Source organism: Melopsittacus undulatus, chromosome Z, assembly GCF_012275295.1.
Source record: "Melopsittacus undulatus isolate bMelUnd1 chromosome Z, bMelUnd1.mat.Z, whole genome shotgun sequence".
Classification (NCBI taxonomy): domain Eukaryota; kingdom Metazoa; phylum Chordata; class Aves; order Psittaciformes; family Psittaculidae; genus Melopsittacus; species Melopsittacus undulatus.
The window spans coordinates 10,470,639-10,493,471 of record NC_047557.1 but is presented as its reverse complement, the minus strand read 5'-3'; the positions used below and the strand labels follow the sequence as shown (position 1 = coordinate 10,493,471).

General features: G+C 53.4%; 3 protein-coding genes across 7 annotated transcripts in view; all 3 read left to right on the top strand.

Annotated features, from left to right (window-relative positions):
* ATOSB (atos homolog B) overlaps positions 1-681 on the top strand; it is a 38,386-nt gene extending 37,705 nt beyond the window's left edge. For all 5 annotated transcript variants that reach the window (XM_034073233.1, XM_034073231.1, XM_034073232.1 and 2 more), the window contains one exon: positions 100-681. In XM_034073233.1, the coding sequence (XP_033929124.1) occupies positions 100-253 (154 nt within the window). In that variant the 3' untranslated portion in view covers positions 254-681. The remainder of the gene's footprint in view (positions 1-99) is intronic.
* A 465-nt stretch (positions 682-1,146) lies between these two features.
* Positions 1,147-5,921, top strand: STOML2 (stomatin like 2). Its single transcript, XM_034072798.1, has 10 exons — positions 1,147-1,206; positions 2,138-2,290; positions 2,566-2,665; positions 3,331-3,389; positions 3,676-3,777; positions 4,401-4,535; positions 4,644-4,788; positions 5,096-5,175; positions 5,380-5,508; positions 5,625-5,921. The coding sequence occupies exons 1-10, from the start codon at positions 1,156-1,158 to the stop codon at positions 5,754-5,756; spliced, it is 1,086 nt and encodes a 361-aa protein (XP_033928689.1). The 5' UTR covers positions 1,147-1,155; the 3' UTR covers positions 5,757-5,921.
* A 779-nt stretch (positions 5,922-6,700) lies between these two features.
* PIGO (phosphatidylinositol glycan anchor biosynthesis class O) lies at positions 6,701-21,149 on the top strand. Its single transcript, XM_034073128.1, has 11 exons — positions 6,701-6,758; positions 6,962-7,455; positions 8,759-8,902; positions 11,143-11,266; positions 12,239-12,398; positions 12,834-13,007; positions 14,813-16,385; positions 16,886-17,089; positions 17,398-17,600; positions 18,444-18,514; positions 19,107-21,149. Exons 2-11 carry the CDS (start codon positions 6,963-6,965, stop codon positions 19,225-19,227), a joined length of 3,267 nt encoding a protein of 1,088 aa, XP_033929019.1. The 5' UTR covers positions 6,701-6,758; position 6,962; the 3' UTR covers positions 19,228-21,149.
* Positions 21,150-22,833: the final 1,684 nt, after the last annotated feature.

The following is a 22,833-nucleotide window of genomic DNA, read 5'->3' as shown; positions in this document are numbered from 1 at the left end:
CTCTGTCCCTCTGAACACAACTGGAGCATGGTCACCTTGACCTCCCACCGAAGCTCTCCTGCTTGGTGTCCCCACATCCCTGTTCTTGTCTCCATGCAGGTTTCACAGCTCCAAGTCGGGGAAGATCTACCTTCACAATGACATCCGGCTGCTCTTCTCCCGCAAGTCCATCGAGGTTGACTCGGGCATCCCCTATGAACTGAAATCCTTCACGGAGATGCCGAGGAATCCCTGCTACTCACCCCGGGCCTGACCTGCACCCTCCAGGAGCCTCCAGCGCGGCAGGGATGAGTGAAGGGCCAGCATCGAGCACTGCCTTGAAGCATCACCTGCCCCAAGTGCTTCCAAGCAGTGTGGACACTGTGCCCTGCAGCATTCCAGGGACATGTCCTTATGGCAGCGCTGGACACTTGGCTATGGCTGTGGGGGGGGGAGTGAAGGGTTGTGCTGGGGGCTGCGGGTGAGGCTGCCCTCGCTGTTCCCGGGATTGGGAGCAGGAAGTGTGGAAGAGTTTGTATTTATTAGTATTTATTGTTGCTGGGAGCTCAGAGCAGGCTTGTGCTGAGGCTCGGAGGTGCTGTGCTGCTCTGCTCCCCCTCCTGTCGGTGATGGATGAGGCCCCGGCAGCGCAGGGATCATGAGGATCATGGGGACGGGGAGGGTGAATGGGGATGTGGATGCTGTGGAAGAGAGGGTGACCGGGCAGCAGCCGGGAGCAGCTCCTGCACTGGAGCTGTGTTAAACCCCTCCGAGAGGATGAGATCTGCTGGGCACGGGGGGCCGGAGCCCAGAGGGGCTGTGGCTGACAGGGATGTGCCCATTGCCATGGTCCTTGGGAAAGAGACATGGATGGGGTCTGGGATGAGGTGATTGCCAAGGATCCTCTGCCTGACGCGTGGAAGGGACGTGGAGCGGCGCTGAGGGCGGTCAGGAGCCCTGCGGAGAGGGGGCATCAGCCATGGCCGTACCTGAGGGGTTCTGGGGATACACGGAGCACGGGGAGCTCCCGAGGTCGGGTCTAACTTAATAAACACCACTTGGAACCGCAATCCGCTCCCGGCTCTTCCCGACCGCGGCCTGCACGGAAGGGGAGGTGGCTCCGGAGGCCTTCCGGGGCAGCGGGGCGGAGGGGAAGGAGGGCGGGCGGCCGGAGCCATGCTGGCGAGGGCCGCGGGCCGGGCCGGGGCAGGCCTCGGGCTGCTGCAGGTGAGGGGAGCGGTGGGATGGGATGGGACGGGATGGGGTGGGATGGGATAAGGGGTTAAATGGGGAGAGCTGAGGGAGCGCCCGGGGGAAGCGGGTCCTGGAGGAGGGCGGGAGGTGGGCAGGGACAGGGGAAGTGGGGTGGGAAGATGGGTCTGAGCTGGGCATGGCAGCCCTCGGGTGTCTGAGGGGGCTCTTGGTCAGGGACTGGCAGTGAGAGGACAAGGGGTGGTGGGTTCGAACGGGAGGTTTAGGTTGGATATAAGGAAGAAGCCTTTTAGAAGACTTCAGAGAGGAATGTTCTAGTAATAGTGCAAGGAGGAATGGCTTTAAACTGACACAGGAGGTTTAGGTTAGATAAAAGGTACAAGCTCTTCCCTGTGAGGGTGCTGAGGCGCTGGCACAGGGTGCCCAGAGAAGCTGTGGCTGCCCCATCCCTGGCAGTGCTCAAGGCCAGGTTGGACACAGGGGCTTGGAGCAGCTGCTCCAGTGGAAGGTGTCCCTGCCTGTGACAGGGTTTAGAACTGGATGAGCTTTAAGTTCCCTTCAACCCAAACCATTCTGGGATTCTAAGGTGTAGGGCTGAGTGGGGCAGAAGAGACCCACACACACCCTGGCTGTGTCAGGGAGGCGTTATTCCTCCTCCAGAGTGGGGATGTGAGGCAAGGGGGGACATGGAGATACGGGACATGGAGACATGGGACATGGAGAAAGCTCCATGCCCCCAGGGATACTCACACTGTCTCTGGGTCCCACATCTGAACCCTATGGGGGCAGCCTGTGTCCCTCACACAGCACAGGCAGGCTTGCTGGGGACATCAGAGCTACCCTGGTGTATTAGGGCTATAAGCAGTGATCCCTGATGGGAAAGCAGGGTTGGTGCAGGGCTCTGAGGTGCAGCCGGTCTCAATCCCATCCTTTCTCCTTCCTGCAGCGCTCCCATCAGCTGAAGCGTGCAGCATGGCTGGCCCCAGCTCCGCACCGCTGGAACTCCAGCCTGCCTATGAATATTGGGGTTCTGTTTGTGCCGCAGCAAGAGGCTTGGGTGGTGGAGAGGATGGGCAAGTTCCACCGAATCCTCGAGCCTGTAAGGAGACGCTTTTCTCCTCTTCTGGATTCTGCAGGTTCCTAAAGCTGTGCGAGGATTTGGGGGTTCCAAGCTTATTCTTCCGGATCTATCTGTAGCCTAATTTCCCTCGGTGGGATATTGAAAGCACTGAGAAACCTGAGTTTTCCCCATGTGTAAAGCATGTTTTGCCTGCAGTATCTGCAGCTTGTAGCGTACTTCCTTTGCACAGCTTTATTTGGGGGGAAAGAGAACAGATTGGAGGTCTCAGCCATCTAATCCCACCCTTTTCCCAGGGTTTGAACTTCCTCATCCCTCTGCTGGATCGGATTCGTTATGTGCAGAGCCTCAAAGAAATCGTCATTAACGTCCCAGAGCAGTCAGCTGTCACCCTGGGTAAGGAACAGCTTCTGTGTCCTGCCCCTTTCCTGCTGCTGCGTCTGGGGCAGGCAGAGGACTTTTTAGGGACAAGTGGAAATGGCCCAGGCTCCTGCACTCAGCCCTGTCCCTGGGTTCTCTATGCTGCTGGTGCTGAGCAGTATAGACAGCTGCAGTATAGCAGGACCCATCAGGTCCTGACTGTCCTCTTGGGGCTGCAGCTGCCTCTTTGTGCTGGGTTGAATGTACTAAGGTAGCAAGCTGGTTTTTAGATGTTTTCCTGTTGTGCACCACAAAAACCCCTCTCTGTTTCTGATAAAAAGATTTCAAGTTAATGGGCAGCTCTGTTAAATTCTAGTGTTATGGTTTTGTTGTGTCTTGGTTTTTTTCTGTTTCTATCTTTATGAAGGTAACAAGGGCATGAAACGTTTTGCTCTGGAAACCTGAGACTTCTTGTTTATTAGTGCAGTCAATATACAGTGCTTTCTGAGGCACGTCCTTTTATAAAGCCTCTTAGACAAGAAGATCTGTTTTCAGCCTGTCCCTCTTCCGTGCCTTGCTCCTTACACCAGGAAGGAAAGGGATGACCCTGCTCAGCTCTGCTGATTCTGTTGAGGGAGAGGGACTTGCCATGTCTGTCTTTGCTGCTGCAGTAAACAGGATGTGTTTTTCTCTCCTGCCAGATAACGTCACCCTCCAGATCGATGGTGTTCTCTATTTGCGGGTTATGGACCCCTACAAGGTATTGCCAAACTTGCAGCCTCTGAGCTATGCCCCACATGGTTTGTGTGTGATGTGCTGCTCAACTGGCTCCCTTCTTCCCTCAGCACATGCCTCACCCTCTGCCTGGCTTGATGTGCCCTGTGAGGCGGGTGGGCTGAGCACCCAAATCCCTCCCGTGGCTCCAGACTCTGCTTCTCTTTGGCAGGAGTGTCTGTGGCAGGTTTCTTGTTTTCCTATCCTGCCTTGTTCAGGGGGTTCCTTCTCAGCACTGCCATTTGACTCTGTTGTTTGCTCCTGCTTTCCAGGCCAGCTATGGGGTGGAAGATCCTGAGTACGCAGTGACCCAGCTGGCCCAGACCACCATGAGATCTGAACTTGGCAAACTCTCCCTCGACAGAGTCTTCAGGGTGAGCTGGGGAGGTAGATCATGAAGCAGCCTCTCCCTCAGCCACAGGGAAGGCTGATGGCCTTAACAGCAAAATGTCCTTTGCTTAGAGGGATTCTGGCTTCTGTTTCCAGTTGACCTGTTAGTGAATCCTTTGAGATGGGTCCTGTTTCGGTTATTTTTTCTAACAGGAGCTATTTTTTACCCTGCCCTGGGTTAGTTGGAAAGGCTGATGGGGTGGCATGTGCCCAGACCCAGCTGGTCCAGCTGCGTTTCTCTTGAGGCAGTGACACTTTGCTCAAGCCCAGAATTAATGACCTGACTGACTTGGGTCATGGGGGCTGCAACCCTCATGCTGTGTTTGCTGAGCAGGAACAGGAGCTGTTGGCATTCCTGCAGTGTTTGTATCCAGATGTACACCAGGTGTTTGTATCCCAGCAATTTCAGTCTGGGACACTGCCATCCTTAGGAAATGGAGACCTCTTCAAGAGATACGGGAAGCATGTGACACTGCTTTATGCCTGTGGAGATGGGTTTTTCTGGCTGGCTGTGGCCTGTGAGAGATGGTGTCTATTTCCACCTTGATCACTGTTTCATCCTAAGTACCTCTTCTTTGCTTTCTGCCATTCCCTTTGTGCCTCGCAGGAGCGTGAGTCCCTCAATGCCAACATTGTGGATGCCATCAACCAGGCTTCAGACTGCTGGGGCATCCGTTGCCTGCGCTACGAGATCAAGGACATCCATGTACCCCCACGTGTGAAAGAATCTATGCAGATGCAGGTTTGACTCCCTAGGAGGGTGGTCTGGAACAAGAGGGAAAAGTTTCTTGTCTTGCCCCATGGGTGGGATTTCTCCAGCATGGCCGTGGTGTCCAACCTGTGTTTGCAGGTGGAGGCAGAGCGACGGAAGCGGGCGACAGTGCTGGAGTCGGAGGGGACGAGGGAATCGGCTATCAACGTGGCTGAGGGGCAGAAGCAGGCCCAGATCCTGGCATCAGAAGCTGAGAAAGCTGAACAGATCAACAAAGCTGCTGGTAGTGCACCTAGGCTAGGATTTGGGGGTCCACAGCCCTCTGCACTGAGGGATGATGCCCCTGGGAAGAGATCACATCACTCTTTGTGTGCCAGGCTTCCTCAGCCACGCTGATCCTTCCCTCCTGGGGCCTTCAAGCTGTGTGTGTGGCTGTCCCACAGCCTGGGGCAGCAGGAGGTGTGTGGCAGGAACACAGCCACGCTGCTGTTGGGGAAGAGGAGGTTTTGCATGCATGAAATTGCCTTGATTTTCTCCTTGCAAGTACTTTGTGGCAGTTCTGATGTGTGTTCTGCTGTGGTTCATTGCAGGAGAAGCCAATGCCATGCTGGTCAAGGCCAGGGCAAAAGCAGAGGCTATTCAACTACTGGCAGCTGCTCTGGCACAGCAGGTGAGTGATGGCTCCTTGGGACAGCAACTGCTTTGGTGCTGGACAGGTAGAACCACGGCTGGTACCTGGCTCTCTCTTGGGCACTTCAAAAGCAGCAAGTGAGGGGTTTGCTGTCCTGGGGACCATGACGAGCCAGGGGTGGGGCTCTGGGTGATGCCTTGGTGGTACATGACCCAGTCCTGAACCCTGTCCCTCTGTCCACAGCATGGCAGTGCTGCCGCCTCTCTCTCAGTGGCAGAGCAATATGTGAATGCCTTCTCCAATCTTGCAAAAGACTCCAACACCCTCCTGCTGCCCTCCAACACTGGCGATGTCACCAACATGGTTGCACAGGTTAGTGTGATTGGAGGGACCCTGTTTCTTACCTGATGAGGTGTGAAAGGGGCAGCCCATTGGGATCAGGTCCCCTCCTCTGTTCATCTCCTCCATGGTGCTCTCACTCCCTCCAGGCCCTGGCCATCTACACCACGTTGACCAAGCAACAGACTGTGAAGACCCAGGATGAGGCACCTCCAGCCTGTGAAGAACCCCAGCCTCCCACCACTGAGGTGCTCAAGGCAGAGCAGGCTGGCTCCAGCTAGCAGGGCCAGCAGCATCGCTCATCCTCGCTCGGGACCTGCTGGGATACGGCAGTCCTCTTCGGCTGTCTTCCCTGGTCAGGTGTTCTCTTTCCCTCAGTCCTTATTTTGTATTTGGATTTCAATCATGGAATAAATGGTACCAGTGCTGCTGCAGTGGGTCCCTGGGAGCCTGACCCCACTATCTGCCATTGAAGAGGGGCTGTCGCTCCTAAACAGGCTCCTAACAGGAGTTTGCACAGACACGATGATATACAGGAGGAGCTGGGCAGCCCTTTCCCAAGGCAGAGAGGCCTGATCCAGAATGGGCTGGATTGGAAAGGACCTTAAAGCTCATCCAGCTCCAACCCCTGCCATGGGCAGGGACACCTTCCACTGGACCAGGTTACTCCAAGCCCCTGTGTCCAACCTGGCCTTGAGCACTGCCAGGGATGGGGCAGCTACAGCTTCTCTGGGCACCCTGTGCCAGCGCCTCAGCACCCTCACAGGGAAGAGCTTCTGCCTAAGAGCTCATCTCAGTCTCCCCTGTCAGGTTAAAGCCATTCCCCTTGTCCTGTCCCTACAGGCCCTTGTCCCAAGCCCCTCTCCAGCTTTCCTGCAGCCCCTTTAGGCACTGGAGCTGCTCTCAGGTCTCCCCTTCAGGAGCCTTCTCTTGTCCAGGCTGCCCCAGCCCAGCTCTCTCAGCCTGGCTCCAGAGCAGAGCTGCTCCAGTTCCCCCTGGTGATCCTCATTGTCCCCTTCTTCTCCCGTTAGCTGCCCTGCCAGACCGCGGCTCCTCCATAGAGTGCAAGGAGGGGGACACCCCTCGCAATCAATCAACTAATTAACTAATGAAGAGGGACACCGCTGTGGAGCTGGGAGAGCTCGGGGATGCCGTAACCCTGGGGGCGCTCAGCGGCTCCAACCCGCCAGGGGGCGCTGCCGTTCCCACAGCCGCCGCTCTAGGGCAGCCGGTGCTCCACGCGGGGCTTCCGGGGGGAGGCGGCGGGGCCGAGGCGGCCGCAGGTGGGACGGGATGGGACGGAGACGGGAAGGGTTCGGAGGGCCCTGAGGGGAGGTTGGGGTTTGGGGTGCAGGGGCTTGGCTGTGAGGTGATGTCCCGATAACTCGGGGTGCACCGGGGCCTGTGGTGTGAGGTGAAGCCGGGGTGTCGGGTTGGGAAGTGTCGGGGTGGTGCCAGGCCCAAGCCTGCCCGTCTGTTCCCTCAGGATGCAGCGGTGGCCGGTGCTGCTGTTCCTGGCCTGGGTCTGCCTGCTTTTCTTTGCTGGCATCGGGCTCTTCATGAGCGGCTTCCTGCTCACCCGCATCGAGCTCGCCAGCAGCAGCTCCTGCTCGGACCCGCTCCTGCCGCCACCCTGGCAGGGACAGAGCCTCCCGCCGGGTTCCTGCTGGGCACCCCAGCGCTTCTCCAAGGCCGTGCTTGTCATCATTGACGCCCTCCGCTTCGAGTTCGCCCGCTTCAACCCAGCCAAAGCCAGCCCGCTGCCCTACGAGAACAAGCTGAGTTTCCTGCACCACCTCACCACCTCCCAGCCCCGCCATGCCCGTCTCTACCGCTTCCGAGCTGATCCCCCCACTGCCACCATGCAGCGCATCAAGGGCCTCACCACCGGCTCACTTCCCACGTTCATCGATGTGGGAAGCAACTTTGCCACCTATGCAATCCAGGAGGACAATCTGCTGGCACAGCTGGTGCAGAACGGTAGGTGGGCAGGAGCAAATCACTGGCCAGTGCTCACACAAGACCTTTATTCCCCTCTCCTTTGAAGGGAGCTGCTTGCAACACCTCCACCCTATCAGCTAACTCTCTAGCCCTGCTCAGATGACAGTTGTCATGTAGTCAGGGTTTCCCCATCCTGTACTGGGAGTAGGAAGGAGCTAAGACCATGGCTTCATCATCTTCAAAGATTACAAGAAACCAGGTGAAAGTGGTTGTGGTGATGGCGACTGCCACAAGGTCACCTCCAGGAATGGCTGCACTAAGCCAAGGGCAGTCGGTCATGTCATGTTTGCATTCAGGTGAGCTGTGCTACGAGGGAGGAGCTGGTGCCTACTAGGAGGAGTGTGCTGTATGGCATTCGTTCAGGCACAAGCCTGCCTGGCTGGCTGCAGCTGTTGGGCAGCAACCTCATTGCACTTTCTATGGTGTTTGGTGCTTAGTGGAGCTGTGAAAGGCTTGTTAAGTTAGGACAATGGAATAGAGAGAAGGGAATGGGACACAGTCAGTATTATCCACAGAGATTTCCTTCCAGGGCTCAGAGTGACGCAAATACTAGTGCTTGGGATGAAGTAACATGGCTGGGTTGTCCTTGTATGCAAGCAAGGAGGCCAAACTGAACAAATCATTCAAGGCAAAAAACAGAGATAGACCTTATAGTGCAAGAGCAGTGACCTTGCAGGAAATAGTTCTGCTCCCAGGCCAGAGAGTCTGTGTGGAAATGTGTAGGGTTTGGTGGTGGCAGGCAGAGCAAGCAGAGCGAGGTCAGTGGGAAGGACCAGTGCTTTTACCTTCTCTTTTTCTGTGTAGGAAAACACACCATAGTAGTATTACAAACTGGAGGCAGGGCTCATGGCTACAGCGATTATCTACTGTCCTGTATTGTACACAGGGGCCTTGAGCAAGGGTCTGTGTGCTTCATGCTGAACCTTCCTAAGTGCTGTGTTAGTGTAAGCAGGTACTGTACTAACAGGCCCGCTTCCTGATCTGTTCAACCCACTGGTCTTTCTGCTGGGGTGCTGTGTCATAGGTGGGTTTGGTGCAAGTGGACATGATGTGGAGGGCCCTTGTAGGCTCAGAAACAGGGTTGGTTGCTGCCTGTATTCAAACTCATTTATCATCAGCCAGATGGTCATTTTAATTTTAGGTCACTTCTGAGTGTGGGTTGAAGAGGAGCCAGTGCTCCAGGCCCTGACCTGGATCTGCCCAGGCTCTCTGTGCTAGGTTGGATAACAGCATGACTTGGGTAAGCTCCCTGGTCTCATTAATTCCTTTCTTACTAACTCAGGCAGAAGAGTGGTCTTCATGGGTGATGACACTTGGGAAGGACTCTTCCCAAAGAAGTTTTTCCGCTCGTATTTCTTCCCTTCTTTTAACGTGAAGGATCTTCACACTGTGGACGATGGGATCCTGCAGCATCTGTATCCAACTGGTAAGCAGCTCTTTCCCCAAGTCCTGGTTAAGTGCTGTACCTGGGTCAGGGCAATCCCAAGCACAAATACAGGCTGGGTGGAGACTGGGTTGAGAGCAGCCCTGAGGAGAAGCACTTAGGGTGTTGGTTAACAAGAAGCTCACTATGGCCTGGCAATGTGTGCTGCTAAGACAATCACAGGCCTGGAGCACCTCTTCCATGAATAAAGGCTGAGAGTGTTGGGGTTGCTCATTCCGGAGAAGAGAAGGCTTCAGGGAGACCTTGTGACAGTCTTCTAGTATCTAAAAGAGGGTGACAAGAAATCTGGAGAGGGGCTTTTGACAAGGGCACGTAGTAACAAGACAAGGGGAAATGGCTTTAGCCTGACAGAGGGGAGATTGAGGTGAAGTGTTAGGGAGAAGTTCTTACCTGTGAGGGTGGTGATGCCCTGGCACAGTGTCTTGGGTTAATTTCTCTCTTTCTTAGTAGCTGGTGCAGTGCTGTGGTTTTGACTTTCAGGCTGGAAACAGCGCTGATACCGATGTTTTTACTTGCTGCCCAGTAGTGTTTACTCTGATCAAGGACTTTTCAGTCTCTCAAGCTCTGCCAGGGAAGAGGGCCACTGGAAGCTGGGGGGGAGCAGAGACAGGACCGCTGATCCAGACTAGCTGAAGGGGTATTCCATACCACAGCATGTCATGCCCAGTATAGAAACTGGGGGCAGTTACCCGGAAGGACCAGATCACTGCTTGGGTCTGGCTGGGTATTGGTCAGTGTGTGGTGAGCGGTTGTATTCTCTCTCCTTGTTATTTCCCTTATCATTATTATTACTGGTGACAGCAGCAGTGGTTTTGTGTTATACCTTAGTTACTGGACTGCTCTTAACCTGTGGGAGTTACGTCCTTTTGATTCTCCTCCCCATCCCTCCAGGAGCAGGGGGAGGAAGAAGGGAAGGGGTGAGCGAACAGCTGCATGGTCCTGAGTTACCAGCTGGGCTTAAACCACGACACACAGGTTACCCAGAGAAACTGTGGCTGCCCCATCCCTGGCCCTTTTCAAGGCCAGGTTGGACAGGGCTTGGAGCAGTCTGGTCCAGTGAAAGATATCCCTGCTCATGGCAGGGGGTGGAACTGGATGAGCTTTAATGTGCCTTCCAACCCAAATCATTTTATGGTAATTTTTTAATTTATATGGGGGTCCTGCTGCAAGTTTGGGGTAGGGCTGATGAGTTTTTCCTATTGCAAAGTGGCACCAGACAGTCACACACTGCTGCCTGGGGATTATAGTGCTGTAGCTGATAAGCCAGCTTTTGGGGCCTGTAAACTGATCCTGTAAATACCTTTCTTCCATTTGGGAGAGGATGCAGCTTGATGGGATGAGGTTAGGCATCTGCATCTGTCCTAGATACACACTGCCAAGATGGAGCAGGAGGAGCAGCTTAGCTTGACATGTGGCTGCCCAGGCAGGTGCACAGTGCTCTGGGACATGCAGCCGGGATGCTAGGGCACAGCACTGCTGTGAGCGCAGTGTGGATAGTGCTGAGTCCTGGGAGAAAGGTGACATGTGAGATTGGTTTGTGAATTTTAGGTGATTTCAGACTCCTCTCTGAGATTCTGGGACCAAGGGGAATGCTCTTTGCCTTCTCTGTGTATGAATCTAAGTGAATCAAGGGTGCAGTGGCCTTTCACAGAGGTGTCCTTGTGCCTGTGGTTCTGCAGTTTATTGTTTAACTCCAGATATGTTGGTTTTCATGTGTCACAGCCCTGAAGCAAGGGGGAGAGGCTGGAGTAACTTTCTAGCTATGAAGGGCATTGATTGGTATTCTGCATCCATATCCTGACTGGGATGCAGAGGCGCGTGTTGATGAGTCCAACTTGAAATATCTCCAGGGGAGGACTGGTGTTCTGGGTTCTCCTTTTTCTGAACATCCCTTTGGTTTAGCACAGTTTGTGGCTGTTCTTGTTAAGGGTGTTTCAATGTGACTTGGGCCATTCTGCTACTGCAGGATGGTGAATAAAACCCATGGATACTGGGGCAGTGCTGGGCATTGAACTCCCTGTGATATTGCTTGGCATCTGCAGACCAAGAGCTTGCCTCTTAAAACCTGCATCCATCTGCTTGACAGCTGGGAGTGACAATGGCAGGGGGGGAAGAAACAGCAGTTTCCAGAGGCAACCGGAAAGCTCTGGTGGGAGGATCCATGCATAGAGCCTGTCCTGAACCCAAGGCTAGCATGTGATAAGGGTGCTCTTGTTCTGCAGTGGACAGTGGTGAATGGGACATGCTGATTGCTCACTTCCTTGGTGTGGACCACTGTGGACATAAACATGGGCCTGACCATCCTGAAATGGCAAAGAAGCTCACCCAGATGAACGAGATGCTCAGGTGATTGGTGCAGGGTTGCAAGCTGGCCTCTTCCTTCAGGCAAGCTGGTGGGGTCTTCCCCGGGTATTTATGGATGCAGAGGACAACAGGGAATGCTTACTGTGCCTCTTACAAGGAGAATGGCTTTGGCCAGTGGCAGCTGAAACCCCAGCTGTGGTGCAGTCATCGTTGTGTAGACACGTGTTCATAAGAGGTTTGGTTTCAGAGGTAAGGCTGTCTTCAGGCCTTGGAGGTTTGGTTCCCAACTAAACCATCAGGTGCTGGTGCAGCTGCAGTATGGCTGAGCCTCACTCCTTCGATCTCTGAAATGGAGACTTTCACATTGGGGTTGGCTAGTGTTTGAGAGTCAGCTGGAGAACCCTGGCTAGGGAATGCTGCATTTACTGCACAGGCCCATGATCTGCACCTCTGTGGTCAGAGGTCAGAAATCCTGATCATACAGCCATGCCTCAGCTCAAAATGCTGCAGCTTTCAAGTCTCAGGACTGCTTTACTTGTTGTTGTTACAAGGAGCAGGTAACTTGCCCTGCTGCACCTGAGAGTGCATACTTACAGCATACCTGGGGGACAAATCCCCCCTTTTTCCTTAAGAGATTGCTCACACAACATGAAGCGATATATAGGACCCAAATAGAAGCAGACTAAAATTCATTCCTATTGGGAATCCTTCTTTTGAATTGTGTTTTGTCAGAATCCCTGAAGGCACTGAGGAACCAGCCGCCATTCACTGGGGCCAATGCAAGATCAGTCCATGTTGGCTCAGGGCTCTGCATTTCCAGTTTGGTTTTAAAGTATCCATTGCCCTTGCACCTGGCTCAGTTACAGCTCTGCATCAGCAGCTGGTTTTGCCCATATCTTTTTGTGGACTTCACCTCTGTGGTGCAGCCAGATTTGGTGGGCTTATGTCCTCTCTTACTTGGGCTCTTTGGGCCTGTGCCCAGGTAGGAGCTGACCTTCCTTATACTGATGACAGGTCCTTGGTGGATCACCTGGGGAATGACACCCTTCTTCTGGTGGCTGGGGACCACGGCATGACAGAGACTGGAGACCATGGTGGCGAGAGCGAGAAGGAAGTGAATGCAGCGCTGTTTGTGTACAGCAGAACACCCCTATTTGGCACTGGTCCTCCAGAGGTGAGAAGAATCTATCCTTAGCTGTCACTGCCTGAGGTGGCATCTGGGGTGAATGCTGCATCCTGGGGGTACAGAGCGTAATGGTTCTAGTGGGATTGTTTAGGCTGAGGGGAGTCTGTCACCTTACCTAGGAGAACAGTGAAAAAGCTAACAAAGGATGCAGGTGGGTGAAGGGTTTGGGACCTGTGTTCAGACTCTGAGGGGTTTTGAGGTGAGGTCAGGTAAGGTGTTAGCCAGGGCCATAGCTGGGGACCTCCCCTCCACAGGACCTTTGGGAATTGCAGAACTTCTGCCTGTCTCTGTGTTTTCCCACTCCTGGCTTCCCCAGATTCCTCTCTGAAGAGGGGATTATCTTCCCTATCACCCTCCAGCCCAAGTAAAAAGCTGTGTTGCTGTGTGCTTCCTGAATTTCTGATTCCTCCCCTGTCTCTCCAGGAGCCCGAGGCCATTCCCCAGGTGAACTTGGTGCCCACTGTGGCCCTGCTGCTGGGTGTGCCCATCCCCTACAGTAACATAGGGGAGGTGATGGCTGAGCTGTTCTCCGGGGACAGCGACACCGTGTCTGCAGCCTTGCAGCAGCTCTCAGTCTATCACATCAACGCCAAGCAGGTACACCCTACAGTAGGCCTCCCATTGAGCCAGAGAGGAGAAGGAATGGTTGTTTAAGGACAAACCTCTTCTATTTGGTGGGGGTGGGGCAGTGACATGGTGTTACCTTTGTGGAGAACTTATTTTGAAGAGTTACCTTTTTGCAGTGTTTGCTTCAGTAACAGGTGGCACCATTTTCCAAACAGAGAAATGAGATACCTGTTTAGTACACCTGTTGAGATACACCCTTTTAGTGCTTGGTGTTGAGTTCAGTGGTGTGGAAAATACTGCCAGGGAAAGTGGCATTCACTTCAGGATGAGGGTTGGTCTCCAGTGGTCAGAGGTGGATTTGGTAACTGGGGAGGCTGGTGAAGAGGCTGGTTCCTCAAGACTGAAGATGACTAGGGGCAAGTCTCATTAATGGGGATTCAGGAGCATAAATGGGTGTTTTGATGCTGCTTCAGTTCTGGAGGAGAAATGGGGTTAGCTATTCTAGATCAGTGGCAAAAGAACAGTAATGAAGGACTAAATAAACACCATGTAACACGTGACAGTAAAGCAGGATAGGGAAAGAACAGTTAACACCAAGCACAACAAAATACAGCCCCAAAAGCTGAATGACAAAAACTGGGAGTGACTATACCAGGTGTAAAAGAAGTCCAGGCAATGAAGCAGGCCACGTGCCAGGGAAAGCCAGAGCCTCCATGGAGGACGTGAGGGCTGTCTTGTGGCTTTCAGCATGCCTCAGAACCAGATTTGTTGCAGGGCATGTGTCACCAAAGTGCCAGTGTGGCTTTGAAGGACTCCTGGATTGCAAGGAGCACAAGAATAACTCCTCCAGCCAGCTCCTCAGTGTGCCAGGTGTACACCACTGGTGCAAGTCAGTGAGGAGAGGATATGGCTGTTGATGGGAAGAAAGAAATGTTCAGCCTCTCTTCTGTGTATTTATAGATCAGCACAGTGCTTTGTCATTTGGAGGTGATAGTTTATGTTACTGAGGATATTTATTATCATCAGCTAGAAATTGTTACCCAGTCTGCCTGCTTAAATACTTGCACTCATTTGAGAAGGTTTCTGGCTCAATCGTGTTGAAGATTTTGCATACCAGGGAGGTTGTGCAGGCCTGCAAGAGAGCTGGTGCATACATTTGCCATTCATGGACAGGAGCAGACTGATTGTGTCCGTGCTCGGAGGCAGCTGTAAGGCATGTGAAGTCCTGGGTGTGTTTTTGGGCTTGAGCAGATCTACTGTTGAGCAGCTGGATGTTTGTAAGGGCATCCTGCCCTGGTAATGCCTTTGTGAGACTTTTTTTATGACTTTGGGGTCATAGTTGCCTCTACTGCTGTTTTATTGAAAGGAGAAGAAAACAGAACAAACTCTCCTTAGACTATAGTACAGTGTGTTAATGTGGCTATATTGAAGAAGGGGGAACAGTTTGATTTGATCCACTATAAGCTCTTTAATTTAATATCTGTCCTCAGGAAACAAAGTAAGAACAACACTGAGTGCAGATTAATAGCTTGTAACAACTCAAAGTTTTGCAGGACCTATACAAAGACTGTGTAAAAGCCCTTAGTGATGCACAAGGAGCCAGTTTGGCTGTCGGTGTGGATACTTCACTTGAGAGGGATGTCACTTTGGCAAAGGGATTGTGCTCCTGTCAGTCACATCCTGGATATGGGTGACCACCCCTGGGTGATGCCGCTGGAGCTAGGTTTGTTCTTGCAGGGGTAGCATACTGGGCCTGTTTCCATTCTGAAGGGACCTGTGTAAGGCAGTGAATCTCATTCCCAGTGTTCTGTCTAAACCTGTGTCCTCTCCCACAGGTGGACCGCTTCCTGCAGTCCTACTCGCTGGTGGCTCAGGACCTGCCAGCAGAGCAGCTCCAGCGCCTGCAGGAGCTCTTCTCCGGCGCTGTGGAGGAGCACACTCAGCTCTTGGACCAGGTGCAGGGGGCAACATTGGTGCCTCCGGAGCTGGAGTCCAGGCTGGGAAGTCTCATCAGTCGCTTCCAGGTCTACCTGCGGGAGGCACGGGCTGTGTGCACCCAGTCCTGGGCCCGCTTCAACTCCCTGCGTATGGTGGGGGGCTGCACCCTTATTGCTGCTTCCTGCTTGCTCTGCTACATGGCTGCAGAGCTGGCTGCATCGTCAGACTCCTTCTACCGCAGCTGCCTCCTGTACCCACTGCTCTGGGGCCTTGTGGTGGCTGTTCTGCTTGGGCTGGCCCATGTGTTCACCCAGGAGGGGCTGGATCTCCTCCTGGTGTCCTCATGCACAGCCGCTGCTTCTCAGCTGGGATTTTTCTGGCACTGGTGGGGCCGGTATCCCAAGCGAGCCCTTTTGGTGGGCAGTCAGCCACCTTTGGCCAGCACTGGTCTAAGGCAGAGACTGCGAGCCTGGCTGGGGCTGGCATTCCCCATGGGCATTCTGCTCTTCCGCTGTGGAGCCATGTTCTCCGATAGCTTTGTTGTGGCCGAGGCCCGGGTGGCCCCATTCCTGCTGGCCTCGCTGGTGATGCTGCTAGTGGGGAAGCTCCACTGGGATGGCCGCCTGACTGTACCAGAAGGCCCCAAGCAGCAGGTCCTTGGCTTTAGTTCTTACCGGAGAGAGATGTGGTACCTGCTGTGCCTTGTGGCCACGCTCCTGGTCTGCGTGCGCCTCTCTGGTTTCTTCCACCAGTGCCGTGAAGAAATTCCTCAGTGCCGGCCTTCTCTTTTCCTCTCCCCGCTTGCCAGCCTGAGAAATACACGGGCCAAGAACCTCTTCTACCTCCTGTGCGTGGCCTTGCTGGCCGGGCTGGTCTATGCAGTGCGGAGCTGGCTGCGACACTATGGCAACCTCAACAGCTCAGACCCCCTCGTGCTCTTTGTGCGCTGGGGTTTCCCACTGCTGGTCCTCTGCATCGCCTGCTACTGGGCAGTTGTCTCCAGCGCTGATGACTCTCTAGGTAAGCTGCAGGAGCTGGTGCAAGTGGCAATTGTTGCCTTTCCGTGGGCTGTCTATGGACTAGCATCCATGGGGCTGCTGCTCCTGTTGTGCAACCCGCTGACAGTGTTTGCAAAGGACACGTGGGAGTCGGCAGGATCCATCGTCACTCCATACCTGGGGGCTCCTAGCTCTGAAGTGGACTTCCTCCACGTCATCCCTCAGATCTACAAGAGGATGCAGGAGTCTCAGAAGAACCGCCTGGAGCGGGGCAGCTGCAGGGCCACTATTGCAGCATATGGGTTGGGCAGTGTGTATTCAGCAGCCCTGGTCATAGCACTCACCCTACTGGGCTTCCTCTTGATGCTTCTGCACAGTGAGCGGCTGAGTCTTGCCTTCCTGCTCCTCTTCCTGGAGGCCTTTGTGCTGCTGCACATCCACACGCGTGCCAGAGGCCTTGCTGGAGATGCTGGTGAGTCAGGGCTCAGTAGAGCATCCTCTGGGTGTGAGAGCCGGGGCCTTATCTGCTGTGACTGTCTTATTTCCAGCAGGAGCAGCAGGATCCTGTCTGCTCTCGGGGGGTGGTGTTACACTGATCCTCAGGGATCCTCCTAGCTGTATTGGAGCTGCTTCAATCCTCTAGTAGAGATACATGCAGCAGGGACATAATGCAGGAAGAGGAGTTGTCCCTTGTGTCAGGGAAGGGGGTTCTATACCTATCCCTTCTCCCCAGAGTGCAAGCAGGCATCAAACCCCGCTGTTGCTGACTGGGTCCAGCAGAGGGAAGCAGAGGCATGCCTGGCTCTTCGCTGTATCTGTGGTGGGAGCCTTACTGGTTTCTATCTTCAAAGCAGACAGCATGGAAAAGGAATCTAGAAGAAAAGTCAATAGCTGTTTTTTGCTATGGATCTGTCTTGTTCCTCAGTGTTGATCTTTCTTCCCCTTCCCTTTTTATTTTTTTGTGTCTCTCAGAGCCTTTTTCTGTGCCCTGGTATGCAGTCATCTCCTGGCTCCTTGCTGCTTCCCAGTTCTTCTATTCCACAGGCCACCAGCCCATCTTCCCAGCCATCCATTGGAATGCAGCTTTTGTGGGCTTCCACCTTGACCACAGCACCAACCTCCTGCCTGCTGTCCTGGTGGGCGCCAACACCTTTGCCTCCCATATCCTCTTTGCAGGTAAATCACTTTCTTCCTGGGCTGTTGAGCCTGAGCAGACACGGTTCACTGCTTTGCCTTGTCTGGAGGCCTGCAGGCTGAGCACGAGGCGATGAAGGCTCCAGCACCAGCTGAACAGCAGCATCTTCACTGTCCCCTTCTGGGGCCACAGAGATGCCCGTGGCCTGCAGCCTCCATGCAGTTATGCCTGAACAGCAAACTGGAGCTGGGGTACACGCTTCCTGCACATCCAGGCATGATGGCAGAGCCTAGACTGCTCTTCACCTCCTGGGCTTGAGTAACTTCATGTGCCTTTGTCCTTGAGGTAGTTGGCTGCCCTCTGCTCCTGCTTTGGCCCTTTCTGTGTGAGATGCCCAGCTCGCAGAAGAAGAAGCCCAAGAAGGAACCCCGAGAGGAACTGCAGGAGGTGGAGGAGCACATGATGGAGATGAGGCTGCGGGAGTCCCCAGAGAAGTTCTCCACTGCTTTGCTGCAGCTGGGGCTGAAGTACCTCTTTGTCCTTGGGGCACAGGTATGGACAGAGGTGGGAAGGCTGCCGAGAAGGCTGTCTAACAGGAAATTGGTGTGCTCTGGGAATCATGGGGCACTCTGATGAGGGAAAGGGGTCAGGCAGGGCACAGACAGGCCTATGGGTGACATGTCTGGTGGAAGGGCAGCTGCACAAGTCCTCTTTTCAACCGTGCCATTTGCTCTGTGCTTTGAGAAGGGCTCCAGCACAGAAGCCACAGTGCAGATTAAGCTGCTTTTCAACCATGCCATTTGCTCTGTGCTTTGAGAAGGGCTCCAGCACAGAAGCCGCAGTGCAGATTAAGCTGCTTTTCATACCTGTCTGCTCAGAGGGGGAATGTCTGTTCAGAAACTGCAGGGTTGTAATCCTACTCCCCCTCTTCCCCACCATGCCTATCTATTTTGTACCAGCTCTGGTTTTCATCTGATCCTGTGCTGTGGTGATATGGGGAGCTAAACACCAGAAATTTAATCCCATGAAAGAAGCCAATAGCTTTCTGGGATTTAGCTCTTCAAATCATTTTCCTGTGTGTCCACACCAGACACAGTGCAAGGGAGGGCTCAGGCCCTGTAGCAGAGAGCAGGAGTGTTCCTCTCAGTGAAATACCAGGTCAGGTTAGCCACAGTGTGAGTCCTCCTCTGTACTGTCCCAGTCTGGCCTCAGGAGGGCCTGCGTGTGCCTCAAACTGCTTCTGTTTCCTGATCTGAGGACACAGTGGAAGGGAATTCTCTTTGGGATGCTTATTTCTGGTGTGCACAGCTTAGTAGAACCTTCAGATGTGAACACAGTGCCCAGGAGTTCTCTCCAGGGTAATCTGTAACCTGTTTTTCATGATCTCCCCTGCAGCTTCTGGCCTGTGTTTGTGCAGCTATGATTCTCAGGAGGCATCTCATGGTCTGGAAGGTCTTTGCCCCCAAGTAAGTCCCAGGAGTTGCTCTAATGCTGGGTTAGGGCTCCTGTCCCTGATGTCTTGACTAGAGTTCATAGACAGTAATGCTGGAAGAGACCCTGTGATCGATCTTCTGACTCTTCCTGCCTAGCAGAGGCTACAGGACTGTCCTTAACTAATTCCTGCTTTAAATTCAGAAGCTGGACTTGAACTAGAGCCTGGAAATTTCTCACCTTATCTTGATTTCCAAAGACATACAGAACCCACCTGGAAGCTAAGAATATTCAGGGCAGAGAGCCAAAGGCAGGGATACCAGACCAAAAATGGTAAACCCAGAAATGCTAAACTAGCAAACCTAATAGATTTGTGTTGGTTGGCCTTAACTTCTGAGGGATTAAGAAGCCCACCTGGGTGTTGTCCTCAATGGCCTCTAAACTAGAGGCATGCTTGGTTTATAGCTTGCAAGCAGCAATTGCTGGGGAGTGAATGTAACTCGTGTTCTAGGGTCTGGGATTCTACCAGCCTCTCAGGATAACCAGCCTGCTGGGGGTGAGGGTAGCAGCCTGTCTTTGCAGGCACATCAGCTGCCATACCCTTACTGCATCTGTTGTTACCTGCAGGTTCCTCTTTGAGTCACTGGGCTTTGTGGTGAGCAGCATCTGCCTCTTGCTGGGGATCTCCCTGGTGATGCGTGTGGACTGTGCTGTCAGCACCTGGTTCAGGCAGCTTCAGCTCAGGTAGCACTGGAGATGTGGGGAACCCAACCTGCTCATCGGCCGAGGCTGTGGTTGTCTCCTTTCCTCGCTGGGGCTGGGAAGGATCCATGAGCCAGCAGCTACGAGTGCCTGCCGACAGCAGACAGGGTTTATCCCCAGCTCCTGCCTCAGCACCGCACAAAAGGACTGGAGCCAACTGTTGCCCGCTCGTCGTGATGGTGTTTCTCAGCAGTGGAGGTCAGAGCTCTCTATGGGTGTTCGTTGACAGCAGGAGGACTCTGCTGCAGGAGCCCAAGAAGTGCTCCTCTGGAGAAACACCAGCAGGGTGGGGGGTGGTTCTTGCTGCTACTTTCCTGACAACTGTACCCATTGTGCAACTTCAGTGGTCAGCAGGGTGTCACCATGCCTGTGCAGACATTCATGGGAAAGGGGCCTGCTGACAAGGGGAGAGGAGGTTGGGAGGAGAAGGAAGGTTCTGCAGCCACCACTTCTCTTCACATGCTCAGTTTTCATGCTGGAAGTGAAGCACACATGGTTACACATGCACATAGTTCCTGGGGTCTCACTGGCAGCTGCTACTCTTTAAAGTGAGTTGGTTGCTCTGTAGTGAGGCCCCTCCTGCCCTACACTCACTCCCATTTTCCTTCCTCAGCCACAGGGAGGACACTAGGGAGTGCTCTGGGCTACCTCATACAGCCTGAAGCAGGCTCAGCTTGTTAGGGAGTGGTAGCAGGGAGAACTCTGTCCATGACCAAGGAGCTCTGCACCTGTGGTCTCGGCATGTTGGTGTCCCCATGGGCTAGGCTGTAGCAGCCAGGGCTTCTGATGTGTTTCTGAGCTTGTGCTGCTGAATGGCAGTTGCTGATTGTGAACAATTAAGATGCAGTGACAGAACATTGGCTCATCTCATATTGGATCTGATCAGAAGGAAAGGGGAGTCTGGAGTAGTTGTCCCAATGGCAGGAGTGGCCTTGGCATGAGCTCCAGTGTCTGGTGCTTATCTCGCTCTTGACCTCAGTGTTCTACATGGGACTCCATGCCACAAGTGAGCTACCCCAAACCCACCCTTACCTGATCAGTGTATTGCTTTCTTCATGAGCAAAGGCTGAGGACAGTGACCATGGTTTTTGGACACATCCCAACCAAGTTCTCCCTGCAGCTTTGATGGGGGCTGGAAATCCTTACTGCCCTGAACCACTGTGTGACATCAATTGGTGCTATGAAACCTTTGGTCTCTTTTTCCTCTGGAAAGAGTTGAGAATGGCTTGCCTGGGATTCCTGTGCTGACTTTTGTTCCGATCCCATTTGGTTTTTAACTCTTGCACAGTCACTGCCCCTGTCTGAGTTCCTCACTGCAGACTGATAGCACAACTCCAGGCTCTTCCTGGAGTTACAGATTCCTACATTGTCCTGGGGAAGGTGTCTCAGCACCTCTCTCATCATTTCAGCTCTTGCTGTTACACCCAGGTGCTCAGTCACTGCAGAAAATGGCTTTTGAGGACAGACAGCCCTTGTATTTTAACCCCTGCAAGATGCTTGCTCAGGCTTTAGGGTGACATTCCAGGGAGGCTTAAACTGTTCTAACTTTGGGCTTCCATTTCCACTGCCTGGTCTCCTGATCGGCTGTGCTGTTGCACCTCAGCCTCACATCTCCCCTTCATCATTTCACCCAACACAACCAGGGACTGTCTTGTAGCTGGCATGACTACCTGGGCTTACACAGTGGGGAAGCTGGAGAGGACAGGAACAAATCAGCCACAAACAACAGAGGCTTAGAGTCCCACCCTTAAAACTAGGTGGTTTGCTGTATACTGTGACTTCTTGGTGCCTGTATGGTTCTTGGTGCTGAGGGGCCATGCTGGTGGGTGAGGGGTGCATTGGTGTGGAGAGGACGAAGGGGATGGAGCTAGTGGCTACCCAGTTTTAGATTTCCATCTAGTGTGAGGTTAGCCTAGATAATACACATTGCTAAACCAAAAGGCTGGATCCCAAATAGGTCTTGTAATGTCATAACCTGGTCATGAGCTTGCTGCCTTGGATGCATTTGTGCTGGCAGAAAACCTTATGGTCATTAATGCTGTAGAATTGGCCTCTGATGTCCCCACAGCTGTTACCAAGGCCCCTGGGCTTTCCTTTGGGACATTTCTGGGACCAGTTCCTCTTCCAGTGGTCAGCATAATGGTGCTGAGCCGTCCCATCCTCATTGTTTGTGGTCACAGCACTCAGCAGGTGCTTGGGAATCCTCTCCTTATCTCTCCATAATTCTCCTCTCCCTCCCTGTGGGGATATATGGCCATGGGATGGAACAGTGGGGACAACAGAAAACACGCACATTCATCTCAACAGAGAGTCCAAGCAAAGCAGCCCAGAAAGCAACCGTATCCTGAGCTGCATCCAAAGGAGTGTGACCAGCAGGTCAGAGGAGGTGATCCTGCCCCTCTACTCTGCTCTCGGGAGACCTCACTTGGAGTATTATGTGCAGTTCTGGTGTCCTCAACATAAAAAGGACATGGAACTGTTGGAACAAGTCCAGAGGAGGCCACGAGGATGATCAGGGACTGAAGCACCTCCTGTATGAAGACAGGCTGAGAAAGTTGGGTCTGTTCAGCCTGGAGAAGAGAAGGCTGCATGGAGACCTCATAGCAGCCTTCCAGTATCTGAAGGGGGCCTACAGGGATGCTGGTGAGGGACTATTCATTAGGGACTGTAGAGACAGGACAAGGGGTAATGGGTTAAAACTTAAACAGAGGAAGTTTAGATTGGGTATAAGGAAGAAATTCTTTACTGTTAGGGTGGTGAGGCACTGGAATGGGTTGCCCAGGGAAGTTGTGAATGCTCCATCCCTGGCAGTGTTCAAGGCCAGGTTGGACGAAGCCTTGGGTGATATGGTTTAGTGTGAGGTGTCCCTGCCCATGGCAGGGGGTTGGAACTGGATGATCTTAAGGTCCTTTCCAACCCAAACCCTTCTATCTTTCTATGAGTCTACATTGTCACTGCAGAGAAGCCAAGGAGTGCTGGCTGCTTGTCCAGGGCAGACTGGCTACAACACCAAAGAATTCAGATTCAAGACAAGTTTTCCAAGGGCTGGAGATGCTCTTACTTTCTTTCATTGACTGTTCTAGTCACTGAACCCTGCTGGGTCTCTCCTGGAGCAGCTCTTCCAAATGGTTTGTTCTGGTCCCTGTGTCCCTTGCCTGGGTGTGCAGGGTATGTGTCATCCTCATGCTCAGCAGCAGTGTTTCCATTGTACACTCCACAAACCTGCTGCACTTTGGGATTTTGCAGGTGTTGTGTGTGTGCTCCTTTGCCGGACAGGGAGAGCTCCATTGGGATGGTGTGTCCCATTGTCTTGGCATGGGGCTGGGATCAGTTGTGTCTCATTTATGCCACATGGAAAATGGCAACCAAAAGCTATGCAAAAAGGTTGTGGCTGTTGGGAGCATCTCCTGCTCCAATCCATAGGGATGCTTTGGGGAAGTCAGGGCTTCATGGATCTCCATTCCCACACCTGTTTCTCCATCCCATCTCTCTGTTATTCCCTCAGCGCTTCAGGCTGTTTACTGATGCCAAGGCATGATCTAGACATGCATGTTTCCCTTTCCCTCGGGAAGCAGCAGTGCCTGCATGCAGG

Coding starts and splice junctions, on each gene's coding strand:
- STOML2 (XM_034072798.1), top strand. CDS start 1,156: ATGCTGGCGAGGGCCGCGGGCCGGGCCGGGGCAGGCCTCGGGCTGCTG. Junction 1,207..2,137: donor CAGGCCTCGGGCTGCTGCAG/GTGAGGGGAGCG, acceptor TCCTTCCTGCAG/CGCTCCCATCAGCTGAAGCG. Junction 4,536..4,643: donor AAGAATCTATGCAGATGCAG/GTTTGACTCCCT, acceptor CTGTGTTTGCAG/GTGGAGGCAGAGCGACGGAA.
- PIGO (XM_034073128.1), top strand. CDS start 6,963: ATGCAGCGGTGGCCGGTGCTGCTGTTCCTGGCCTGGGTCTGCCTGCTT. Junction 13,008..14,812: donor ATCACATCAACGCCAAGCAG/GTACACCCTACA, acceptor CCTCTCCCACAG/GTGGACCGCTTCCTGCAGTC. Junction 18,515..19,106: donor TGGAAGGTCTTTGCCCCCAA/GTAAGTCCCAGG, acceptor TGTTACCTGCAG/GTTCCTCTTTGAGTCACTGG.